Here is a 27717-nt window from a genome sequence, read left to right as displayed (position 1 = left end):
GTCAATTTTAGCATCAGTGACAGTGGGTCAAAAAGATATGAAATGTCTTCTGGTGTGAGTTCATATAAAGAACACACTATCACTTAAATGTATTATAACCAAAAGATGTGGGTGTATCTCTCAAACCTTTGCATGTGCATTCCAGATCCAAGAAATACTGGAGATGAAGAGCATGGTCAGTGCAACCCCGTGGAAGCAGCCACACACAGCTAGAGGGTGCACATCCTGCAGGCCAACCTGCTTGACAATCCTGGTGTCATGGAGGATTAAAAGATTCTTAAGAACATGACAACCAGAAACCAGACACCAGGAATGCAAGAGCTTCAACTAGATCCTGGCAGGACACACTAGTAAAAGGACTTTGGGGACACTAGGGAAATCCCAAGGCTCTGGGTATTAAACCAGATGAAAACTTACCGGCATGGACAGCTGGAGACCATTAACTGAAAAATGTAGGTGATAAAAAGCATGTACAGTGTGACCTCATTTGGGCAAAAAGCAAAACAAAAAATAATCTAGATATGTATGTGTCCATAGAAAACTATCTGAAAGATAGACAATAAAGTATCAAGTGGTCATCTGTGGATGGGGGAATATGTTGTTTAGTGTTTCATTCTTGATTGTGTTTTCACACATATCTTTTTTATTTAAAAACGGGAGCAGACGGGACTTGAGGAGGCGGAGAGGATGAGTATAGACTCTTCATTTCTGTTGTGAGGGGAGCAACTCAAGGGTTAAGCAGCGTCTTCTTTTTAACACAGGTGACATAAAGGTAGAAAGTGATGGAGCAGAGGTGGGGAGAGTGACGACACAGGACAGAGAGGACTGCAGGAGTGAAGTTCCTGCAAGGGGCCGGGGTTCAGTTCCCATGGGAGCAGGGAGGGTGGGTGAGGGGGGGAAGAGGCAAGCCTTCACTTGCTGCATTCTATTCCTTTGTCAAGTACCGTTAGGGAGCCATCTTTGAGAATATGTGAGAACAAACACGTACAGCTGAGTGTTCTGGTCAAATAGTTATTTTTTTAAAGAACATCTTTAGTATGAGAATTTGCTGCTTAAAAACACCCAAGACATCAACTTTAATGTGGAGAGGTGGACAAACTTAACTATTAGTGAACTTCTGTTATGCAACTCTAGTCCAGATTAAAATCAAATAAAAACAAAGTAGCCTGACTGCTATTAGCTGAAAAAAGGCAAGGTATGTTCAAGGTGATAAACTGTGCTGGATGGACACAATCCTGTGATCAACAGGCTACTGGAGGGCAGCTTGGCCCCTTGTGGAATCACAGTTGCGTGCACTTCGAAACATCACTTCTTTATTCACATGGAAATAAAATAAGGCCAACACTTGTTTCTACCCTGCTCCCCTGCCCACTCACTCACTTGTGGACACTGAGACAGCAACTGGTCACATTTCTAAGTGGCCACAAGATCTCAAAGGTGTAGACATGAAGGGGAAGCTGGAGCTCACCACCTTCTCCTCCCAAGAGAAAATAAAAGAATGAACTCTGAGAACCAGTGCCTGGTGCCAAACTCATTTCTTTTCTTGAAGTAGATCAGAGACAGCTGCTGAAGTGTCTACATGATTTCTTTGAGGTGTCCATGAAGATTCTTCTTCCTGACCTCATGGCAAGGTAACACTCCACATGAGCTGAATGATAAGCCACTGGGCTGAGAACCCTACAGAGGAGGCTGGCAAAGTGCCGGCCACATGGCTCCTGTCACTGTGACTGCGGGGTCTGCCTAAAGGCTCCATCCTGCCGCTCAAGGTTATTAGTCACCTTGTGGATAAATTTTCAGAAGGCCTGTTCATGCTCATAAAACTGACGGATGTCACAAGCTGGCAGACAGAATGCTTATGAAGAATGGCAGAATCAGGATTAACTGCAACGTCACAAAATCCAGTACTTTTGCTGGATTACAGGCTGCGAGTGTGACGTGGCTGTTAAAGCCAAGGCCACCTGAGACTGTGTTCATTAGTGGGGCCTTGTTTAGAGGGCGTGTGCTCAGGCTGTATCTGAAATACTACGTTCACTTCTGGGCCCATGTTCTTAGGGTGCACTGAGGTGGTGAGGCTCTGGGGGCTTTTTCATATGAAAGAGCGTTGGGAGAACTATCAGTTTAAGCTAGAGAAGGGAAGCCTTGGAGCTCACTTTTCCAACTAACGTATTAAAGCCTGTCTCATAAAGGTGGATCAGACTCACTCTGTTTCACCAGAAGGAAAGACGTGGGACCAATGGGTGGAAGTTGTGGGAACCAGGTTTTGGTTCAGTTAAAGAAAGAACTTTCTAACAGTCAAAACTACAAAAAATTCAGTGGGAGGAGCATTCTCTTCATTAAAACCATCTGAGCAGAGGCTGGGTAACCTCTTCAGGTTGATTCCTACCCTGAATGGCAGTATGAACTGGAGAACCTCTTCGTCCATTCCCACTCTCTATGAAATCTAAGTGCGTAGACAAAATAAAGCCCAGAGTTTATTTCAAAGCTCAGCACAGAACTTCTTCTTTAAAATGAAGAGATGCATTTAATCACACCTATGTTTCTATGAAGTCTATATTATAAGCCTATAGTTCCTACCTTGCACCTAAGTTCCATGTGGAAGGAATACTGTAAATGATCCATTTCACTGAACTGAGACTCTATATGCTCTTTTTGACACAGAACAAGAACATTGACTTGTGCTGGGGCTCAGAGTAAAAATGCCCCTATTTATACCCAAGATCTGTTGTAAAAGTGTCAGAACCACTAAGAGCAGAAAAGGCCAGCAGAACCCTCCTTCAAGCTCTGCTTCCCTCTAAGACCACGAAGCATCTAGAAGCTGCTTCTAGAAAGGGGCTCTTAACATGGTATCCACCAGGGTTCAGGATTCCTCAGAAACTTTGGCAAAATTCTGTGCTCGTGGCCTTTTTCTAAGGAGAGGATCACAGTTCTCATCAGACTCTCACAGGTGTTCACGACTATAAGAAGAGTAAGAGCTGCACGCGTGCGACAGCACTCTGAGGGCAATCCTGCTGCTCCCTTCCTGATGTGGGTCACGGGCTGCAGCTTCCTCACTGTTGTGCAGGGGGTTAGAGAACTGATTCTGGATTTCCCTTCCAACACTAAAACCCCACAGCACAGAAATGGCATAGCAAACACCCTTGTTCACAAGGACCCCTGGGCCCTGAGGACACAGCGAATGAAAGGTTCCCAATGGACATGACAGGCACATCCCTCTTAAATCATGGTCACATTTGGCTTCAAAGAGACGTCACTGGCCACTCTGTCACTGTTATTATGGATTTTATTACCAGCTTTACTGATTAAAGACCAAAAATATCAAATAACTGCCTTATTGTCAAAGGTAAGCTTACACTTAAATTCACACAAGTAGCTACAGAATCTTCAGGAAAGTATATACTAAGTTATTCTGAAATACTACCCCTCCTCCCACCAAAAAAAAATCTCACCCACCTACATGTACCACTTAAGTAAATAAATTAAAAGTATTTTAGTACTATCTACACTAAAAGTGGGAAGGGGGTAAGATAGAGAAATGGAACCCAGATCATTATCAAGAGAAATGTTTTCCTTTTCTAGAAACCTTTAAAATTAAGATTGATACTCATCCATCTGGAATGATTCTACTCCTTTTAAGCAGTGAAGAGAGTGAGCCATTGTGGGCCCTTCTATTCCTATGGTTTTAAGTAGTAAACATCCTAAAGTGCCTCAAAACCAGAAGCAAAATGAAAGAGGCTCATCCATGCACAAAACCACAAGCACACAAGCACCATTAAGGATTTGAAGTAATACAAGGAAAGACTGACGGATTGGGGGATTCTTCTGGCCACACCTTGTGAGAAAACAATTACTCCGAATACTCGATTTTGCACTGCATGTTTTTGAAAACTCAGATTCAGGAATCTGCAGAATATTTTCAGTAAGAGATCTAACAGAAATGTTTTGCTTTTCAATGTAAAAACATTTGCTAATATTGATTGAAATGACGACACTCCAATATCTACCTGTGTTCACGTTAAATCTGTAATCAGAGATGGTGATGTAGAAATACAGTCAACTGTCACTTAAAAACACACCACAAAAATTGGACATGCTATACACTTCTCTTTTAAAATGTATTTGTATTATTTTCACCAATCAAAGCACACATAATATATTTTATTATAAAACATTAGGCAATGTTACTTTTGAGATATGCAATCTGAAAGGTCACACCTGTGTTTACTACCAGTGTGAAACACCAGAGGAGTTACATTAGAAATCAACCAGACGAATTCATCATACATCATTACCATGACTTACACAGCATCAAATCTGGATTAAACCAGTATCCCATTCAGTGTTTCAACTATGGACTCTGGGTGTCAGTAAGGGGCCCTGCCAAGGGTTTTCTCCTTTCAGCACTGCGGCTCTGAGTTTCATGGTGCAGAGATAAACACAGAGCCCTGTTTCCATCTCCTGTTTCCACAGCTGATCTACACTGAGCAGGATGTGTTTCGAGAATGCTCTCCTACTCTGACAGACTCTGTCTGCTCTCTGGAACCTGTACTTGAAATCAAGACCCGACATAGGGGAGGCAGTCATTTCCTTTTTAACAAAAAACTAAGCCAACAAACAAAACGAACCTAGTCCAAATTCCAGGCTAATAATAAATTACCTGGTTTATAAAAATATGTGTCCAAAATAGTTACTTCAGGGTTGTGTACAATATAAATTACAAAAATAAAATAGAAAAGATGAAAAATTGAGCAAATTTTTCAGTTCTTTATCCAACATCAGCATTTATCTATGGAGAGCAGTTTGAAACCACCTGCATTGCACCAGGGCCCTGGCACATCTCGGCTCAGGAGGGAGGACCCTGAAGTGGGGTGAGGTATTTCTATGGAGCTGGGCTGTCTGCAGCCCTGTGGCCTGTCCTAGGTGCACTCACTGATCTCTGATGGAAGGTGGTCTTGGCAGGAAACCCGTCCACACCATCACGGACTCCATCCGTGAACACACAGAGGAATGAGTGAGCAGAAAGCCAATCTGTGTGGCACCTAGCTCCACTTACAAATGGCGCCTGGCTGAATGTACAAGCACCCAGCGAAACCTCGATGCACCCTCAGCATGCCTGTGCTGCATATACATAAGCCTAGGACAGATAATGTATTTTTAAAACTCTCACCTTTCTTTGTTTTTCTCTTTAAAGATAGATTTAGTAAAGTCTTTTTAAAGAATGTGTATTAGAGAGGAGGCCATTTTAAGATGTTTATATAAGTATAGTGATAACTTGCTTCACAATACCATCAGGCCTCCAAAACCAAAATAATCCTAAGCCATGTAATAGGTGTTTCTGCCTCAATTCAAGTTAGTATTTCCATCTTATAGTTGAATGTGTCTAAACCTCACAATATAAAACTATTTATTACTTCAATATTAATTTTGTTCATCAAGGGTTCCAGTTTCCAGTGATAAGACCAATAAGATACAACTGGTGTAGAGATAATCATATATTTTAGATAATATTTATAATAAACTTTCTTATCAAAGTTCCTCCTCAGAACACATTCTATAGAATGTGAACAATGTTGATTCAATAGCTTCCAAAATAACGAAACACAAGATATGAATTTGTAACAGAATAAGCTCAAGGGAAAAGCATTATGAGCACAGGTAGCCATATGTGACCATCGTAACTCCATTTCTGCAATGACACTTCAATACTCAGTATTTTACTGAACTTTGAATGATTTCCATATCAGTCTGAAAGTATCAATTTCAGGTGAGCAGTTTAAAATCAGAAAATGTTCAATAGTTCAATAGATATTTCCTCCATATCCCTCAGAAGTTTTTCCAGAACATTCATGGATTTCCCTTAGGAAAAGGAAATGCCTCCACAAAGTGGAAAACAAACCACAAACAGGCATTCTGAATCAGTCTGCTTCCTAAAACAGATCAAAGGGGGATTTATGTGGTTTCTTTCGGAGAAGAAAGAAAGTCGAGTAAGAATGTTATGTTGGAAGAGGGAAACTCTGCCTTGTGAAATCATGTATCTCACCTTGAGTGACAGAAGGTAAGAAAGGACCCAGTCCAGGCTCAAGCAAAGCAAGCGCTTAGTAAGTGACTGCAATCATCTTTAGTGATCACTTCATAAAATTCTACTCTAACAGCAGGTGATGGGTTCAAGAATCTATTTGCCATCATATTATTGACATAGGTATAAGGTGGCTAATAAAGAAGGTGAAGTTCTAGGTAGCATTTTAAATTAATAAGTCCAGAAGACCAAGAAAAAAGAGATAGGGAAGATAGGATTTTAAAGGTATATATGTTTTAAGCAGCACAAAACAAAACTTAAAATTTTATCATGCAGTAAAGCTGAATGTACAGTCACCCAGACTAAGACAATTTAGAGAAAACAAAGTGTCCTGGTCTTAGCAGTGGTAATTCTCAGCCCCAAACATGACAAATTTAAGAAAAGTTACATTTTAAATTTATTATATAGATTTAATTATATTCCTTCTGAAATATGAAAGAAAATAACTCATACCCTAAAAGAAGGTAAGATATGATAATATGATGGTGGCCAATTAATACACATAAGCCTATTTTTCTGGACAGACACCAAATTACTTAAGAGGATTAAGAGACAATTCTAGAAGCAGCACTACCTTGAAGATTATTTGGCTTTATAAATACTGATTTCCAAAGTGCTAGAGGGCAAGTCTGAGCAAGCATTTGTGGTCACATGCATATAAGTCCCAACGGTTACTGAGGATGAGAAACTGTCACTATTACTGTACAACTTAAGAAAAAATTCATCTAATTGCTCACCTGAAATGACCTGGAACAAAATCTCTAAAAGTGTGGTTTGCACTTTTTTTCTTTAGACATAATCTGCTTCATTTTATAATCTAAGCAAGGCAAGCCTAGTACGACTGAGTAGGGGCAAGGCATCGTGTTTCTTACATGCAGAATATGGAGTTTTTCTATTTGGTTCCATCAACTCCCAAGTATTTCAGGCCCATGGAAGCGAGAGTTCCTTCACTGATGACAAGCTTGCTATTTCTAACTTATCATCGACAACCTTCAAGGGGTCCTGTTGAGGCATCCAGACTGCTGTCTGTGTCTGAGGCCAGCGTCTGCTCAGTGGACATGGATGAAATGTCATTGATAGATGACGACTGAGAAGGAGTGGCGTTGCTACTTACTGCTGCATCTGTGCTAAGAAAACCAAATATAATAAAATCTGAGGCACGACACTGCTGCAAATCCAGGCAATGAGACTTCAGGTCATTTCTCAGCTCTGTCCTTTTGTAGTTTCCTATACTATTAGTATAAACAAGAAGTTAGTTGACTGTACATTTTGAACTTTTCCTGGAGTCTTTCTTTAGGCTCAAAATCCCAATTATTCCTCTGTCTTTCCCTGCAATATTCTCTTTCTTCCCAGTGGCTAAACATCATATATGTACTCATGTATAATCATGTTATTAACTACTTTAAAAATACCTGCTGGTTTTAAAAAGATATTAAAATAAAATTGCTGAATTTATCCTAAAACTATCAGTATCACAAAAGGCTTAAGCCCAAGTAGGATTCAAGTGTCATCAGATATTTCAATTATGATCATAAACACTTAGTCCAAGGAAAAAAGCATCAACCTTTGAAAAATTCTTTTGCAATAAAAATACCTTCTAAAAGAAGGATTGCATGCAAATTAAAAAAGGAAAAAAAATTAGTGGACTCTTGTTCATTTTATTTTTGCTTTCTAAATCCCCAAAGCTGACATGTTAAGGCAAATGAAACTATCCTATTTCCTACTACCTATATTTTAGTCTGGTTTGAACAAAAACAAAACATCCAGGCTCTCAGAGGTAAGTCTTAAATTTGTGCTGAGTTAACAACGAGCACCTAAATTCGTATTGAAGTTATATAATCTCTAGACACTTGACACATTTGTCATGCTGAATATAAAATTCAAGAATAAGAAGCAGTCCAACATGTACTTACGTGTGTGTGTGTGCATGTGCTTTCCAGTGGGAGTGGAGTGAGAAAATAAATATAACTAAAGAGTTTTGTTTAAGTAGAACCCTACAGGACACCATATATACTATGTCTTTAATACTCATACAATTACCTAATTGTTAGTCAGACGTCTACCACTAAGTAGAGCATGTAGAAAGATGAGAGAATTATATGAACAATTTTCTCAAAAGAAAACCCAATTCCATTTTATCTAGATTCACATTAATTTTCATTTTTAACTGGTTGGGGACAGTACAAAGAGGGTCATGCACATTGAAAAGGCTTTAAATTCAATTTCTTTATCTATTAACGAAACTGACAGCAGCTGTTACAAGGATGAAACAAGAATGTTCATAATATAGTTGGTTCGCTACCTGGCACAACAGTACAATGTTAGCTGCCACCACCAGGACAAACCAAAAAGGAGAAGACTATTTCACATAAGGAGTTTTCAAATCCAATGCTGGTCAAGCTGGCATTTAACACACTGTTGCCACTTATAAAAAATGAATAGGGAAAGAAAAATATTATGCAGTCAAACTATTAAAGCAATCACTAACCTGAAGGTTGATCTTTCACAACACCATTCTTGCTTCTTTCTTCCCAATCCATTACTTCTTTGTAAATTAGCTCTTCAAATAGAAATGCAAGTTAAAATGCTTCATCAGTTTCCTTGCATCTCAAAATCCTGCTTCCAAATCAATTGGAACCACTCCAAGGGCACTGTGATGTGTTATTTTAATTGTGATAGACAATTAAGTAATATAGTTTATCTAGACCAAAATATAATTTGATCCATTATATCTTTTCAACCCAGCTATTAAGACAGCCAGGGACTTCCCTGGTGGCGCAATGGTTAACAATCTGCCTGCCAATGCAGGGGACATGGGTTTGATCCCTGGTCCGGGAAGATCCCACATGCTGCAGAGCAGCTAAGCCCGTGCGCCACAACTACTGAGCCTGCGCTCTAGAGCCCGCAAGCCACAACTACTGAGCCTGCGTGCCACAACTACGGAAGCTCGGACGCCTAGAGCCCGTGCTCCACAAGAAAAGCCACCGCCTGTGCACTGCAACGAAGAGTAGCCCCCACTTGCCGCAACTAGAGAAAGCCTGCGCGCAGCAATCAAGACCCAACACAGCCAAAACAAAAAAACAAAAAAACAAGACAGCCAAAAATGTATGGTAGCTCTGGATCCATGATGGGGATTTTACAAAGTGGGGGTGAGGGAGAGAGAATGAGAGAGACACACAGAGGGAGAGAGGTGGGGAGAGAGGGAGGGAAAGTACTAGCAAAGTGGCTCTAACAGAACAGTTTAAGTACTGGATATTCTCACATCTTTTTGCACATGTTTTCCTCCATCATTACTGTGGTTCTCCAAATATAACCCCTCCAGATTGGTCAGAAATTAATCTAATTACCTAAGTTTTTTCTTGGCTTCAATCTCAGTTTTTCTCGATTTTCATTTGTAAGAAAAACTAATTACTTATTAACTAAGTAGCTTCCTAAAACTTTGCTATTCATGAAATAAAGTTAGCATATTGCAAGCACTTAGTGAGGCCTATGGGTGTGTGCACATGCAGGTTGTTGGCATCCCTATATCCCGGGGAGGGGCTCTTGGGAAGGACACATCACCATGTTTGACTTGCGCTGACCATAGTTCTCAATTACTACTGATTCTGCTTTTTAATGAAAAATTTTTAGTTTAGCCTCTTTTTTACTGGTTTAGTTTGCTGTGGGTTGTTTGGTTAATCTTAGAGTGGTAATAATAACTATCTGCATATTTTTGATCTGCAATTTTCCCCAAACTCTTATTTTAAAACACATATATAACTACATGGATTACAAATACAGCAGAAGTTCACATGACCCCAGTGGGGTCTCCCACGTCTGCTTTACAGGGACCTGTGAATTGGGGTTACTCAACAACTTGCAACATGTTGTCAAGGTAAGTGTGATACAATCACTGAGTTTAGTTTAAAAACCAAGATTTGATAATGTAAGATTGTGTGAAAAAACCTTTATTTTTCTCTTTTGAAGCAAATAATATGCAATTCATACACGTTCCTCTCTAATTCTGTTACCTTCAAGTGCTTTTTCTACTGGGAAGTGGGAAGAGAGAGGATAAATGGGCTGCAGGGTTTCTTGCCCCTCTCTTAGAAAGGCTATTGTCAAAAAGTGATGTTGCCCCATTGCAAGAAATGTCATAAGTAACAATCAAAATAAGTTCCGTCTTTACCTTTCCATTCTTCAATTGCATGTTCTCTTTCTTCCAACTGGGCATCATAAATTTGAGGTGGTGGCTACAAATTAAATTACAGGTAAAGTCAATAGTTAAAAAAATAATGAGGCATGAAGAAAAAGAATCACTTTGTAAGACTTCTAAAATATTTATAATATGGATGTAGTTTCATTAAATACTTGGCTTATTAAAGATTTCTTTATAAGTATGATTTTCCATCAGTTTCAGAATCAAATTAATTGAGGAAAAGTTAACCAAAAAAATAGAGCTATTATAGTCCTCTTAATAATCACACTCTAAAGACATCTGCCCAAATGTAATTATAAAATTAGTAATTACAGGCTGCTTCCTAGAGATCCACCCTGGACAAGGTACTGTGCTATGAAATACAGAAGCTGCAAAACACATTTCAGGTTTATATTTCTTCCTGTTAGAACTCCCAAACTCAATCCCCAATTCATAAATGGACTGCTTCAAAAATCTGCTTAAAATCACGTGTTTATAAATCAAATTCTTTTCATATAAAACAATGTTTAAAATGGTGGTTAAATGCATAGGCCAAGACATAATAATGAGCATGCCACTATGTGGTTATTTCACTTCCAACTAAAGACCATCCATACCAATGCTGCTACAGAAAAATGCACATGAGCACCAAACTCAGAAGTGGAACCCCCCTAGCAGGTACCTCTGGGGAAGGATGAACAAACTTGTGATTTTCAGGAAGTTTCTTAGCCTGACTGGATGCCTAAACAAGATGATGTAAAGCAAAGCCCAAGGCACAGTGCCAGGTACACAAATGGATGCCTAAAAAAGGTGATATTATGATCACACATCAGCATCTGCATAAATGAAGATAATTATATCACCACAGCATAAGCATGTTCACTCCTGAGGTACTCTGAGTAGAGCCCCAGTAACAAGAGTCCCAAAAGGGGTTGTGACCTATGTTACATGGCCTCGTTGTAATCAGGAGTCCTTTCAAATCTAGGACTTTACGCAGCCATTCCAGACTAACAGACAGAAGGTCCAAGGAAATGTATACCCTGCCTTTACACACAAGTCTTTTCAAAATAGATGCTTACCGCTTCTGCTTCAGCAGGGTCATACCAAACAGTGATATAAGGGTGACGCAAAGCTTCATCTACAGAGATTCGCTTGTCGGGATCTATCACTAACATTTTTGATAGTAAGTCTCTGGCTTGACTTGCTAGGGTAAAAACAAATATTAGATTAATAAAGTAATACCGTTAACCTGAAAATCACACAATAAAGAACTAAATGTAATAGCAGAGACAGAACAAAAATATATTAACTTTGAGAAATTGTTGATAGCTTCAAGATTATTAGAGTCTTTTTATTTAATAGTAAGTCAAGCAGCCACTTCCACTACAAACCAGGCTTTCAAATGTGCTTTCAGCCTCTGAATCTGGGAGGGGAGAAGGACAGGGCACGAGGCTGAGAAGCCACGTCCAGGGAGGGTGCAGGAGCTAAGCTAAGGGCGGCACTGCCAAGAATGCAGGCATGAAGCATAGGCAAGGGTTTTTTCTTGATGCCACATCGAAGTGAAATTAGAACAGACTAAGGCACACAATGATTTCATATTTGCACAGTATAGAACACTTCACAGATACCTCTCTGCTTTGCCTACCTGTATACAATGTTGGCAACATACACTTTTTTTAAAATCTAGAGATTAGTTAGAAAAAAATCCAACAACTTCGATAACTTGGTTAAATACAAGGCTCACCTAGGTTTTAGCAATTAAAATTCACAGGTATAGTATAGGCAAAGAAGAGATGGGGCTTTTCTGAATGAGGCACAGTTTGCCTTGATGTAGAGAGAAACAAATCTATTCTTTCCCTTAAAACACTTAGTGATAGGCACAGGAGAAGGGGAGAAAGAGACTTTTAAAATTTCTGACTCTTCAACTGGGCTAGAATCTTTATTCAAGTATTCTTTATACCTGAAAACTGTGTGAATTCCATTTGCTGTAATTAACATAAGAGTCTTTCAGACTGATGTAAATATTTTGACCACAGGCTTCAGTTACGTCACTTTATTGAGGACAAAACTTCTAGGTCTTTAAGCTTTCTTTTTGAAATGCCTTCGTTCTACCTGTAAATGACTTTGAGGGTTTCAACTACTTTGTCTCTCAAGGTTCACAGCTTTTAGAATGCAAATATGAAGTGAAAGCTTCACCCAGTATAAGAAAAAAGGATATCTTACTTTTAATTTTGTCTCGTTCAGATTCTGATGGGAATATCCAATCTGGAAAGAGTTCTTCAAATTTGATTCCAGGATACTTTGGTCTGTTTTCTACGTAATTCCTCACAGTTGGCTGAAGTTTCTTCATGAAATCTGCAGATGGTGTTCCTAGCTGCTCAATAACTTTATTCCACTGATCAATATCTAAGGAGTCTCTTGAGGAAAATACAACTGAAATGCCTTATATTCATATTACATAAAGTAGCATCATTCAAAGAAAACTTAAATTATATTTATACTTATCAACAAGTAATTAACCAGGCCACCTCACTGGGTCAGCAGCAGCATTCTGAAATAATATTTGAAAAAGGTTTGGGCTCCAAGTTAAGACTATTTAAAAAAAACTCTGCATTTTTATAAACTCTGATCACAGTTTATTAAATCAACACGATGAAGTCTATATGCCTTTCCACTCTAGATCAAAATAAAGTTATCTTGTAACTGAAGAATACCTATGACTGAAAGGCTTAAACATGAAATTAGGTAGTAATTATATAGGCAAATTGAAATCAGTTCTCATAATAAAACTATGTTAGATCTAAAGTTCCCTAAAGTAGAGAGACCTATCTGACTGCTCAATTCACAGCTGGGAGCCACCCCTGCGAGGCAGGCCTGGCGGGATGGGGTGCGCAGGAGACAAGGCTCTGGACTTTCTGAGCTCTCACCATGTCCTTTCCCACTGTAGCTGTGCTTACATTGTGACAGCTTTGAGAGGTCATTCTGTTTTACTTGGCACTGACCCGGACCATCACTGCAATACAAAGGAGTGTGTTTCATTTCCTTTCAAAGTACATGACCTGGGTTTCAGACTCCATTGTGTATTAGACACTCACTAGGTGTCAGGCAGTCAATCTCCCTTGGATCTCACCTTCCTATTTGTAAAATGCAGACAATACCAGCTTTGCCTCTTTCACTTAGGGCTTGAGATAACTGGCAAGATGAATGTGGAAAGGGATTCTATTGATAAAACCATAAAAATTATACAACAGAACGTAAGCCAGAGGAATCAAATAAACAGCATCTTTAAAAAGTGACTAATTGAGGTATGTCTTAGAAAGATAAAATGACATCACTGTGAAAGAACCTAGGGAACAGACACGTTCTTTAAAGAACAAAGGAGAAGGCCCTCTCGCTTCCTGTAATGTCTTTCTTCTTGCGGCTACACCATCCACTGGAGGATTCCATCACCAATCAAACAATTTTTTTTCTCCCATCTTAAAGCAACAGCCACTCTCCTTTGGCTGAACATCCGTAGCTTAGCTACCACTCCCATTTGCAGCAAAACAGAGTTGTCTATACTTGTATCTCTAACTCCCAGCCTCTCATTCTCTCTTAAACATCCTCTCATCAGGCTTTTCCCCCATCACTTCATGAAAACTGCACCCATCAAAGTTGCAGGTGACCATCCTTCAATTCTCAGTCCTCACCTTTTTGACAGTGTCAGTGAGCCTCCCTCAGTAACCTGCTTCCTGGCCTCCAGGGTCCCTTGCTCTCTGGGAGGTGCCTGCCTAAAGTTTTCTCTTTCTCTTAGGCCATGTGGGGACAGGAGTTCCTTTTCTACCTCAGGTTACGAATAAAACAAATCTCTGAGAACTGTAATCTGGTTTCTGGAATCTTTTTCTATCTAATGTTGGAAAAAGTTAGCAAAATTGTCTTTGGAAAATGATGTAATCTCTGGGTGTGTCCTGAGAATGACAGTAGGTGACGTTATTCATAAAATTATTATTACTGACATTGCAAGATGCTAATATGTAAATTAAGAATTTTATATTACTTAATAGTGCACCAAAGAGTTCCTACACTTTTCATTTCTGTACTTTCTGAAGAAAACCTTAATTAATAAAAGAAAGGAAAGTCACAAAATGAATTAAAAATTGAGACAAAGAATGTTAAGTAGATACTTCTAATTATGTATCTTTAGGGCATTCCCTGGCAGTCTGGTGGTTAGGACTCTGCGCTTTCACTGCTGTGGGTCCAGGTTCAATCCCTGGTCGGGGAACTAAGATCCCACAAGCCTTGTGGCATGGCCATCAATCAATCAATCAATCAATCAACCAATCTTTAGAATACATCAACTTTCCCCTTTTTAAATGAATTTATTTGCAAATTAAAGATCTCCTTATTTACATTTTGAAACAACTGAATCTAAGGTAAGGTTATGGGAAATTGCTAGAAAATTTATTAGAACAAAATAAAATGCTGTATTTAACTTCACATAAAATCTGTGATGTGAAAAATGTCAAGGAAGGTAAATAAAATGATAGGAATAAAATCTTTTCATTCCAGGTTTGTGTTGTGAAGAATTTATATTACAAATAAACCACCCCCATAAAATTATAAAAAAACTAAAATTACTTTAATAAAATACGTATAAAACATGACTCTACAACTTAATTTCTTTTAAAGGTAACCATCAATCTGCCAGCAGACAGAGACCACTTTCATAACAAAAAACAAAATCAAAAGACTAATGAAAATTTTAGGTGGTTAGAACACAAATGAAAAAGGGTATATGTGAAGAACCATGTTAGAGCAAAAAATATTGAAGATGGAAGAATATGAGGAATATGAGAAAAGAAAGCTATTGAAACTATCATATATCTATTCTCCTTTATGCTATATGTCATTAATATGATTTGCTGACCACAGTATAAGTTAACCTTTTGCATTTTATATTTATTTAAATGTCTGTTAAACTTCCCCAGTGTGTCACAAAATAACCTCCTAAGTGGATCTTCTAAAATTTTCTACAAAATGTCAGAAGAGTAACAAAACAAAAAAATGTAGCAAATATTGTTTCTCACAAACTTTTTACTTTAATCTTTTTCATTTAGGTTTTTATGTAGTGTGCTTCAGTTCTTACTTTGGAGGAAAATATTTTAATTCATCCTGGTAACTAATGAAATAGTATATTAAACAAATTAAACAAATTATAAATTATTGGCCTATTAAATTTAGACAACTTTCTAGATAGCTAAATTAACTGAATTAACTAAACAGAATTTTCATTTAAATATCAGAATACATTTGTCAAAGAGTAAATACATTTCTTATAAGCTATTTTTAATAAAATTAAGAACTAATATAAATTGGTTTAACTTAATTCTATGCCTCAATAAAATTGTTACAGGTAGTCAAGTAAAAAAGAAACATAAAATTGAACCATTTGGTGTGTGACACTAATTTAACAAACATAATCAAGACCCCCTTAGAATAGTCTAGAATTATGACATTTTCCTTTTGACCTCCTGCTGCCCTTGGTATTTATGGAAAACATGGCCGGGAAGGTCCCCCGGGAAGGATACGATCAGTGCCTTGGAATATCACACAACCTTTCACCAGCTCTCCCATGATGCAACCCACTGACCAGATATCAACTGAAAATAAAGTGAAATGACAAAATTATGAAGTGCCATGAACAAAACAAAGGTGAGAAAAAGGATTCTAACAGTGTACTAAACACACAAACAAGGAAAATAAATTGCTAGTAACAGGTGAACTTTTTTACACAGTATGAAATATTGCTGACCTCTATTTTGGCCTTCAGTTTGCAGCAATCTGGGCTTTTAGTGCCAAAGAGTCCAATACTTTACAGCTTCAGAAACAAACAAAGTCCCAGAAGCAAGAAATGCCTGTCCCCACAAAGCTGTTTCCAGGCACATGCCCACCCCTGCCCCCAGCCTTCGTGGTCAGTGCTGGGTCTCTCCCTGTGAAGGATACAGTCTCTTCCTGGGAACAGGACTTTATGGAGGACCATTTCTGCCATGATGCACCCGACAGACCAGATGTCCACTACCAAACACCAGGTGATTAAAACCAGCCAGAGACCCCCACACACATGTCCTTTCTCAAGCCCCCTCCCAAACAAAGACAAACCCAGCTTGTCAGCAGGACTTTTGTAAAATATGAACACCATGCCTCCAGAATGATCCTTTTCTAAACTGTCAAGTCAGCAGGGCCTCACAGGGACAGGCTTGTCTGGGCTCCAGGTGAGGGCCAGAGGTGACCCAGCTTCTGGCTGTTCACCATCTTCTGTGGGGGCCCAGCTGAATTACAGGCCTCAGATGACCAGGCAGAGGGCTATTTATTGCCCCTGCTGCTGGGGGTGGGGTGAGAGAAGCTAACAGGGGACCTTATTTTCTCTCATGTCCACAGAGGACTGGAAGCCCACAGAGCTGTGTCTCTCAGAATGGGAGCACAGGTTATAAAACATCTGAATAAACTTGAAGCACAGCTCATTTCAGATGACTTAGGCAAACTTTCAGATTCTTTTTTTTAACATGTGAATGTGATTTAGTTCTTTTTGACAAATTTTTCAAAAGCTAAGTTTCAAAGAGCTCTGATATTGCTTGAATAAGTTTTGCTGTGAAAAAAATACCAATTTTACACACAAAAAGCACATGTTGTATTATTCCATTTATATCAAGTTCAAAAATAAGCAAAATCAATCTATGTTGCTGGAAATCAGGATAATGGCTTCCTTTGGGGATTGAGACCCAGGGCAGGGCTGGGGAGGCCTTGGGTGCTGCTGGTTATGTGGGTGTGCTCCCACTGAGCTGCACACTCGGGATTTGCATACTTTTCTGTAAGTATGTTATACTTTGATAAATGTTCAAAAATATTAACTTTAAAAGTGAATTTTTTAAGTGGATAATTTTAGCCAATGGAAATATAAAATTAATTATTTCTCATCTGTGAACTATGATAATCTAGGTATAACACAGTCTCCATATTATACTTCATACAGTTCACAGGAAAGAGAAAAAAACTAGTGATGACGAATAGCACTATTTTTACACATCTCAGCGTCTTCCAGTTCTGTCTGTACTCACCGTTCTCTTTGTAGCCCATGCCCAGGATGACTTCAGGTGCCCGATAATACCGCGTTACCACGTAGGGGGTCATCATAAAGTTGGTGCATGCTGTGCGAGCCAGGCCAAAGTCAAGGATCTTAAGGGTACAGTCTGACTTTACTACAATGTTGCTAGGTTTCAAATCCTAGGGCAGAAATGATTTAAATTAATAAAAGGAACCAAAGCATGCTAAGTAAACAATCTCACATTGGTAAGGATTTGTGAGTTACGTGAGAGTGCTGGGAGAAGGAGGAAAGTTAGAATTGAACCCTGGGATTTTGGAACCATTTTGGAAAATCCTACTCTCAAGTTGAAACTAATACAAATCAGCCTAGAGAGGCCAGATGGTTGCCCTTACCCCTGTGTGGAAACCTTCATGACACTCCTTGGCTTAAAACCTTCTGAGAGCTTCCACAACACCCTCTCCTCCCTCGCTCCATGCCTGGTCATCCTTCAGTTCCCAACACTCTGGCTCTTCCTTGCTGTCCAATACAAATATAACTCAACTCACATGTGTAATTTACATTTTCTAATAGCCACCTTTAAAAAAGTGACTACAAAAGGTAAAATTAATTTTAATAATATTTTCCTTTATTCCAATACAGTATATTTCCAGAATATTCATTTTAAAATGTAACCAACATATAAAAATTATTAATGAGATATTTTGCATTCTTTTTTTTGGGTACTATCTTTGAAATCCAGTGTTTATTTACAATTATAGCCACATTCTGAGTACTTAATAGCCTCAGGTGGCTAGTGGCTATAATACTGGACAGCACATGGCTAGAATTCTCTGACCCTGGAATCTTCCAAAGGCTGCTTCTTTCCTTGGAAGAAGAATCCCATGATTACCAACCCCAACTTCCCACCCTTCCCTGGGACCTCCCACTCCCCACCACACATACTACCCTCAGAGTCCCTCCTCTGCCCCGCCCAGCACGGGCTCTGTAAGAGGAGGCCTCAAGGGCCTCTCTGTGCTCTCAGCTCTCAGCCCGGAGTCTGGCACAGCAAACTCTCAGAAAATGTTTGCTGAGTGAACGTACACATCATACTCCACCACACTCTCAACACAACCTATCACTTATGCAGTTTTCTCCTTCATAACTCTAGGGACTTTCTCCATGGTGATCCCCCACATCCCAGACCCTTCCTCAGGCCACAGGAATTTGACTCTTGCCTTGGACTCCAGCCTGCAAATTCACCCTAGGAACTATGACTTCTAAACAATCCACATCTATTCTTTTCACAAGTGCTTTCCAATGTGTAGCTACAACGTCAAACTGCCAAGTCACACCACACAGTAAGACCGTCACTTTTAGTGACATTTCAGGCCCAGCACCTGGCTGAAACTTTCCAATCGATGTGTCACCAAAGGGTATAGGTGTGCCTTGAGTGACGGCTGCCAGGTGTTATTGGGATAAGCAGAAAAACACTTAAAAATTACATCAGCTAAAATTATGTTTCATTACTGCTAAGCGCTCTCTTTCTAAACATCCGGAATTCAGTAAAATATAACTTATAAATATATATCGTTTAAAAACATAATTAAAATTCCCACCAAGCCCATGCAGATGCACTGGTCCCTGGCTGGCCCCAGAGCACTTCTGCTGTGCATGTCCCGATGTGGAGATGTGCTGTGGGAAGCACTGCCAACTCACCCACAGCTGCTATTCTGCACAAAGGAAAGTGAGCGAAGAATCAGCCCCACGCTCAAACCAGTGATCCCTTCCTGTGAGAAGGCAGTAATGCAGCTAAGGTAAAACAAACCAATCTGTTTCTAGGTTCCTTTTTTAAAACCAAAGAATATGGCAAGAACAGGCATTTTAGAATACAAATTACTAACACATAAAATAATGCTCAACTTCATGAAAATTAAAAACCCAAATGACAAGGAACAATTTTTAGTCTCTCTTCTGGCAATGAGGAAAAGATGGCAATACCCAGTGCTGGAGGAAGAAGCAGAAACAGACCCTTCCTTACACTGTTGGTGGGGACGTCAATAGGTGCTTTCTTTTTAGGAGACTGATTTTTTAAAAAATTTGAGATGTCTATACTTTACCACCAACAGTCCCTGAAGTCCAACCTGGCCCTGAACTAACACAGCGCCACATGAACAAGGATGATTAGAGTAGTGCCACCAGCCAGTCTGATGAACTGCTGCGTGATTAGAAAACATGCCCATTCCAGCCACCTCCACCTGTCAGAAGATTGTCCTCTTGCACTGATTTTGTTGGAACAATGCACTTTACTGCCATCTGCTGGAAAACTATGATAATAAAATGCAAACCAAGCTGTCAAAGGTGTGGATTGTTGTCTTGGCAGGACTGGGCTGGGAGAGGCAGCCCTGCCTCCCAATGCTTGCCCATGGGAAGGTGCTTAAAGAGGTCTCAGGGCGGGCCTCCCTGGTGGCGCAGTGGTTGAGAGTCCGCCTGCCGATGCAGGGGATACGGGTTCGTGCCCCGGTCTGGGAGGATCCCATATGCCGCGGAGCGGCTGGGCCCGTGAGCCATGGCCGCTGGGCCTGCGCATCCGGAGCCTGTGCTCCGCAACGGGGGAGGCCACAACAGTGAGAGGCCCGCATACCGCAAAAAAAAAAGAAAAAAAAAAAAAAAAGAGGTCTCAGGGCGCCTGAGGGCTCCCCACATGCACAGCCGCTCTCCCATCAGTCTCCACACACAACCAGAAGCAGCTGTCCACAAACGAACTGGACTTGTAGTTTGAAGATGGCAGAGTAAAGACAGTTCTGCCCCTCTTGAAAACCATCCCCAACAAGGAAAACAAGAAACACACATTACAATAAAAATAACACCTAAATTTGGGGAATTGACCCAGAGTGCGGGGATGGTATCGCTGGGGCAGCCAATAAGGGTGCACGAAATATCTGCAACCAAAAAAGGGCAAGAGCAGAGGAGTGGAAGGTTGAGGCCGTTGCTACTCCTGGTCAGTTCTCGGTCTAGAACCCACTGACTGGAGGTGTCCTAAGAGGGAGAACCCTGCACAAGCGTCCACTGCCTTGATTTCCCCACAGGTACCTATGACCCCTTACTCAGGTGACGGTACCTGGGAACAGCAGACATTTGGAGAAGAATTAGACACAAGTTCTAAGTGGATACTGAAAGTCAAAGACTCAAAGCAACATCATGCCTCCTCTAGCTGGTGGTAGGGGGTGAGTTGTGGAGGCCAGGTAATAAATGGAGACTGGTCCAGATCTCTTCCAGCTATATTATGACACAGGCCTAGGGCAAAACTGTGAAAGAATATTGCTGTTCACCTCACGAGTGTGAATGGTTTCTGATCGTCTTTTCTAATCAGTAGAAGAATGCATCTGCCCAGTCAAAGGCTACATGCCACACCTGAGGCTTTATTAATCTGCTCTAGCAATGACACCATGTCCAGCACAAGCAGCTGCAATCAGGACTACTGATCAGCTAAGGCTCGATGGTCTACATTCTCTAGCATCCATCTAGTTTCTTCAAGGGCTGGACTAGTGAATTAAACTGAGCTTTGAGGGACCACCATCCTCGCACTCTTTAGGTTTTAATGGCAGTATTAATCTCCTCCATTCTCCCCCACCTCCCAGAGTTCAATAATGCTTTTGATGTACTATCTTGAGGGGGGCAGTTTCAGGTTTCCACCTGGCCTTCCCCATCATAACTCTTACCTCACAGACCAGAGAACCAATGTAGGGGTCACTCTGCTATGAGTACCAACTGCCAACTGTATCAGTTCCAATCACACACTCAGGGACTGGGGCGATGACTGTTGGGTGGGTCCATGGACCCAGTGGCCCATTGTGAGCCACCAGACTTAGACACCTCAGGAATGAAGGTCTGGGTCACACTCAGGTAAGGCACAGAGACCTGCCAAGGTGATGGCTGAGGGTATGAATAATGGAGAATGGAGAGAATGAGTACCTGTTGTGGCTCCGAGGTCAACTGTAGTGAAAGGGGCTATAGTTGGTCCCTTCCCCTCAGGAAGGGAGGCCCACGGGGAGCCTGAGGGGGCTGCTCCTGACCTGTGTGGAGAAGCAGAGCTGAGGGGGGCAAGGGTGGATGGTGGTAGCCATGAAAATGCGTACCTGGCTCTCTGCTGTGGGAGTGCAACGAACAGACACCCCACTGAGGTACCCTGACCCTCCCCTCTGCTTATGACAAGGCCACACAACCCACAGTGGCTCTTGGCTAATGACTGCATGGGGAAGGAGGTCCATTCTTATGAGACACCAGATTCCTCTGACGGGCAGCCCAACCCTCCTTCATGCCCTCTCTATTCCAAGGGGTCAGACTGGGCTGACCCCTGTCAGCTTCTCCACCTCCTCTGACTCACTCCCTCTGTTCTTCCTCACAGGCCTTCTCCCCATGCATCTCTTGCATGTCCAATGTCATCATGCTACACTAATGCCTTCAATGAAAAACCCCACATGCTCTATGGGGAGGGAAGGCAGCAAAGAGGAATAAATAACTTGGCTGAGTGGAGTAAATTCCAACCTCAGTGAGTGGCCCACAGTGAAATAATGTGGACCGTAACTCCTGGGAAGGGCTTAGGAATTGAACGACAAGTACTGTGGAAGGCAGGATGGGGCAGGGAGCAGGACACTGAGGGATCCGGGTTGGGGGAAGGTTCACAGAAAGGTAAAGGTAGGCCTCCCAGATCCACACAGAGGTGTTGGTTCCTCCTTCACTCCTACTGGCCTATTATCTAGAAAAACTGAAACCAAGTTTCCAGACTCAGGCCTCAAGCACAATACCAACAGATCTGCTGGTATGAGGCAGAGGAAGGGCATGGGTGAGGGGTTCAGCCTGAAGACAGGGTGCTGTAGTGAAGGTCTGCATTTTGCCACATGAGAACCTCAGCCCCACCCCACACAGCCTTTCATACCAGCAGCCAGACTGCTCTCCCTCAGTCAAGAGACCGGAGCCTTTTCTAGAGAAACTAAATGATGTCCAGAGAAAAGACCTGCAAACAGAGACACCTGTGGCTATGTGTTGCTCTAGAGAAAAACCCCTCATTCAACAATCCCAACCCAGGCCTTCTAATCCTTCAGTCTTAGATAGGACCAGTGACAAAAGGTCACCAGACATTTGAGGAAAACCTCACATGTGACAGCGAGAGACCAAATGCACTAAAACAAACAAAACAAAACAAAACAAAACCTCAGGGGAAAGAAAAACACTGCAGGCAGCAATAAGAAAACTTCAAAGGGACTTCCCTGGCAGACCAGTAGTTAAGACTCCCAATGCAGGGGGCATGGGTTCGATCCCTGGTCGGGGAACTAAGATTCTGCATGCCACACAGCGTGCCTAAAAACAAACAAGAAAAACCCAGAAAACAAACTTCAAAGAAATTTTAGCCTTGTAGAGATGATAGTGTCTCCATACAAGAAGAACAAAATGCTATTTACAATAGCCAAGACATGGAAGCAACTCAAGCGCCTATCAACAGACGACTGAATAAGATGTGGTATGTGTGTGTGTATATGGAATTACTCAGCCATAAAAAAAGGAATGAAATACTGCCATTTGCAGCAACATGAATGGACCTAGAGAATATTATGCTTAGTGAAATAAGTCAGAGAAAGACAAATACTATATGATATCACTTGGAATCTAAAAACTGATACAAATTAATATATATACAAAACAGAAATAGACTCACAGATATAGAAAACAAATTTGTGGTTAACAAAAGGGAGAGGGAAGAGGGGTATGGGATTAACAGATACAAATTAACAGATACAAATTAGGGGTATGGGAGTAATAGATACAAAACTACCATATATAAAGTAGGTAAGCAACAGGGAAATACTGTATAGCACAGGGAATTACACCCATTATCTGGTAATAACCTGCAATGGAATGTAATCTGAAAAAATACTGAATCACTATGCTGTACGCTGAAACTAACACAATATTGTAAATTAGCCATACTCCAATAAAAAAAAGAACTAAATGCTATAAAAAGGAACTTTTAAAGATAAAAAAGAACTCCAACTAACTGGTACTTCAGAGAAATATAGAATAAAGAACACAGTAAAGAAGGCATTCTGAAAGAAATAATAAAAAATTTTCCAGAACTCTATGGCATGTTCTTCCAGACTGAAGTGCCCACCAAGTGCCCACCACAATTAACGAAAAAAATTTCCATATCAAGGCATATCATCCTAACATTTCAGAATATAAGAAATAAAGAAACTTTAAAAAATGTTTCCAGAGATAAAACAAAACCCAAACCAGGGCACTTGCAAAGGATCAGTAATAAGAATGGCATTAGGAAGTTCAAAAGCCATACAACACTACACTACAACAGGGTACTGTATTTACACCTTAGAGGGGAACTGATTTGTAACTAAGAATTTTATATCCAACCGAATTATTAATCATGTTAGAGGGCAGAATAAAGAGTTTCAGCTATCTGAGGCCTCAAAAACTTTACTTCCCATGCACCACTTCTGGGGAAGCTATTGGAGGATGTGTCCCACCAAAACAAAGGAGAGATGGGGATCAGGAAGCGGGCTCCAACTCCAGAGACAGGTGAAGGAAATCCCCAGGAAAATGCTGGAGCGAGGTCCAGGATAAGGTCTCTGCATCAGGTATGGGGGCAGCCAGTCCAGATGCGAGCAGGGCTGAGGCGCCAGGAGACAATCAAGGTGATGGAACAGCTAAGACATTTGGATGCAGTGAGAGAAGACTTAGATACCTGGTAGAAACCTTAGGGTTTAATTAGCAATAAGGACGTGGAAAACTGCTCCCTCCTTAAAACAAACAAAAAAGACCAAAACTCTAACAGATAAAAGACAAGTGTTGTTAACTCTAGGGACAAAAAGTTGAAAGGAAAAGAAATATAATCATGGTGTAAATATAGGCTTAGCTGTGAAAAGCGTTTATAGGGTCATGATGACGTAAAACACACTATGGACACTGATCCAAACCAATTACATTGTAACTATACTGGGAGGACAGGGGGACAGGAAAGGTGGCAGGTGAGGGGCACGATTGGTGAAAAAGAGCTAAATCAGTACCTTATGTCCCAAACTGAAGAAAGATCAACAAATAGAGATCTCATCATATTATTTCAAGATATGGAGATAAACACCAAAATAACAGCTAAAAGAACTGAAAGAATTTGTTCTGGGGAGAGAGAAATAAGAGGGAGGAGGTGGGGGCTCTTTTTTAGTAAGTATTTGTCAAATTATTTGATCCTTGATAAAAATACAAAACAGATCGACCAACTTATTCAGCAAGTTGCAGAACAATATATGTACAAGATGATCCTGTTTTTGAAAAATATAAGTTAAAAAGGACGTAAGTATAGACAGATATGCTGGTATTAGCATCAGTAAGAAAATGTGTCAGTGTAAAGTTAGGAAGGAAACACACCCAACTGCTATCACTGGCCTCCTCCAGGTGACAATGGAGGGCTGGGGACTTCCATTCAATTATTTGAATTATACAAGGTAAAAATTGGTGGGATTACAGGTGTTTTATTTTTCAAGTAATTAAATTTTATGTTTAGAACGAAACCATCTTAGTAACTGAAACCGAATGTGTGTATTTATGCCTATGGTATAGTATACAGAAAAAAGGACAGGAAAAGTTCACAGAAAACCGTTAACAGGCTTAAAGGGATAACTGCGGTTCATCACCTCTTGGGACCTGGAGGGGTGGTGGGTGTGCAAACAGGTGCCTTATCTACCTTTCCCACAATGACCACATGGTACTTTTACAGCAGACACAAAGTCTGGCAGACCCACAAATGTGTGAACAGGAGGGCATAAGATAAGGGGAGGGAGATCCAGTGGGGAGGTAAATGGGATGGAGAGGTGGTTGGCGGAATCATGCTGGGCAAACCAAAACTTCCTTGGACCTCCTAGTCTGCAGGCATGGGCCTAAACCACAGGGACGGAACATCACCTAACACAGGCACATGCATGCTGCAGCTCTTACAAGGCCCCCTAAAACGGGAGGATATTGCTTCCCCATGTATGTCTGGGCCCAAGAGGGGAGATACAAGCAAGGCAATCTGTTTCCTTTTACAAAATTAATAAGGTCTAACATAATGAAGCCTAATAATCTGGGAACTTATTCTCAGTTAAGACTTTAATACAAAATGTATTTAAGAGAAATTAAGAGTGCCTTCATTTATATAAAGGTCTGTGACTATTTTATGAAGAGAAACAGAATGTTATGCTGGGAATCTTTATTTTTAATTAAAAAGACTAGTGTTACTATTTTTAAAGCAAATTCGTCAACAGTATTTATATAATTTAAACTGAACACTTGGCGGCAACAAAGGCTGTATTTTATTTTATTTTATTTTTTTATTTTTTTTGTACACGGGCCTCCCACTGCTCTGGCCTCTCCCATTGCGGAGCACAGGCTCCAGATGCGCAGGCTCAGTGGCCATGGCTCACGGGCCCAGCCGCTCCGCGGCATGTGGGATGTTCCCGGACCGGGGCACGAACCCGTGTCCCCTGCATCGGCAGGCGGACTCTCAACCACTGCGCCACCAGGGAAGCCCCAAAGGCTGTATTTTAAATGACTGAAGACTGGTCAGGAATCTTTGTGCCAGGCCCCCAACAGGCACTGGGAGGGCCAGGACTGGCCTCAGGCTGCAGACCTCACTCAGGCCTCAGGCCTCATGCTCACAAGGGGTAAGAGTTTGGCCCTCTCTGGATTGGTGGGCTCTGCTACTGTGTTAGGCCTCTGTTCAGTGGCTGTGATGGAAACAGCCTTTCCTGGCACCCAACAGATCCAAAAGAATTATTACTACTACACCATCAAAAATCTCTCTATTCTTTTTTGTATGAAAAGGCTTCATTGTTTTTGTCTATCTTCTTCCCCCCACAGATTTCAGTTCAGAGAAAATACAACTTCTTGCTGTTGAAACATAATATTGAAAGACAGTCTGTCAACAAAATTAGTATAGTAATAATTTAAGGAATGCTAAGAATGTTTTCAATAAAACTATCTCTGCCTCTAGTCTCACTCAACATTATAGTTGCTAAAAAAACCCAAAAAACAAAAAACCAAAAAAAAACCCCACAACTCCATCATAATCTGCTCACACAGAGGTACAAGTGAAGAAATAACAAAAACTCATAAAACCAGCTTAGAGAATATCTCTCTGGTTTTTAAATATGTACCCCCTGACAGGCAACACCACCATTCAAATTCCAGCCTTGGCCTAGTCTAGAGGTCTGCCTGGAGCCTTTCCAAAAGCTCCCACCAGTATGGCTGGGATGCTGGAGTGGTAGAATTTTACGATGTAAGCAATGAACACTTGGGCCATAATTCACGTAAGACTTCTCAAGCAACTGTATCATATACTACTTGGCCTCTAACTTTCCCCCACCCCAAATCCAAATTCCTTGCTCACTAAAAATGGGATTTCAAATATGGAAAAACTATTAACACCAGGTAAATCTGGGTATAGAGTAAAGTTCTTTGCCCTATTCTTGCAATTTTTCTCAAAGTTTTAAGTTACTTTCAAATAAAAACTTAAAAAAAAAAAGAAGTATTTTTCTGCAGTACTAGTCTGAACAGCTGGCTCATGCCTGCATCCAGGGTGGCTCACATGCACCCAGGCAAACCAGGCATTCCACAAATGTCTTCTAATCTCAACTATATTTGGAAGAGTAACATGATCCCATAGTTTATTTGGATTTTCAACATTGACAAATTTTTTAAAAATATTACGTTCTTTTGTAACTGGAGATTATGACAACGAAATGATTGTGATTACAAAACAAAACAAAACAAAACAATATAGTATCACTACTTACTCTATGAATTATACCAGCTGAATGTAGATGTTTAATACCACAGAGCATCTGGTAAAGAAGGTAGGACATTCTTTCATGGTCCAACTCCATATGAATAACCTGACATAAGTTAGCATCCATTAATTCCATAACCAAATACCTGAGGAAATAAATGATCAGCCATGTACACATGAAAATTATCCAAAATTCCTTTATGGTTATTAAACTAGAATTTTTATGAAATAGTAATAACTTGCCGCCTAGTCACTGCACTGGCTAAAGTAAAAAGATAACTTGTTTTCCCTAAACATTTATAAGGTATCTTGAAAAGAAGCAAATGTATAATGAAAGTTTGTAAAAGTTTTCAAAAAATAAACATAAAAACAACAACAAAATGCCTTTGAAGTTAAATATAAAACAATTTTTATATCATAGTATATAGAATCTCAAACATTCAAATTCTCCTATATTTAAACATTTTTGCTATTGAATCATTGTTACCAATATAGAAACCATGCTGTTATTGCTCTCATCTTAAGAAAACTTTTGACCTTACTTCCCCCACCAGCTACCATCCTATATTTTTGCTCCC

At 40.4% G+C, this 27717-nt stretch overlaps 1 protein-coding gene across 4 annotated transcripts in view; it reads right to left on the bottom strand.

Annotated features, from left to right (window-relative positions):
- Positions 1 to 3844: 3844 nt before the first annotated feature.
- The window catches only part of MAPK9 (mitogen-activated protein kinase 9), a 59597-nt gene continuing 35724 nt past the window's right edge, over positions 3845 to 27717 (bottom strand). Inside the window, exons 4-11 of one of the 4 annotated variants that reach the window (XM_082621024.1) lie at positions 27147 to 27285; positions 17342 to 17507; positions 15815 to 15886; positions 12471 to 12653; positions 11327 to 11451; positions 10239 to 10302; positions 8562 to 8633; positions 3845 to 7195 (exon numbers count right to left, since the gene is read on the bottom strand). In XM_082621024.1, coding sequence (XP_082477150.1) covers positions 7053 to 7195; positions 8562 to 8633; positions 10239 to 10302; positions 11327 to 11451; positions 12471 to 12653; positions 15815 to 15886; positions 17342 to 17507; positions 27147 to 27285 — 964 coding nt within the window. In that variant the 3' untranslated portion in view covers positions 3845 to 7052. The other 3 variants (XM_082621021.1, XM_082621022.1, XM_082621023.1) reach the window with 3 other exon arrangements.

This window comes from Mesoplodon mirus (assembly GCF_964341445.2).
Source record: "Mesoplodon mirus genome assembly, chromosome: 5".
NCBI lineage: Eukaryota > Metazoa > Chordata > Mammalia > Artiodactyla > Ziphiidae > Mesoplodon > Mesoplodon mirus.
Note: the sequence above shows the minus strand (reverse complement) of the source record. Positions and strands in the feature narration are given on the sequence as shown.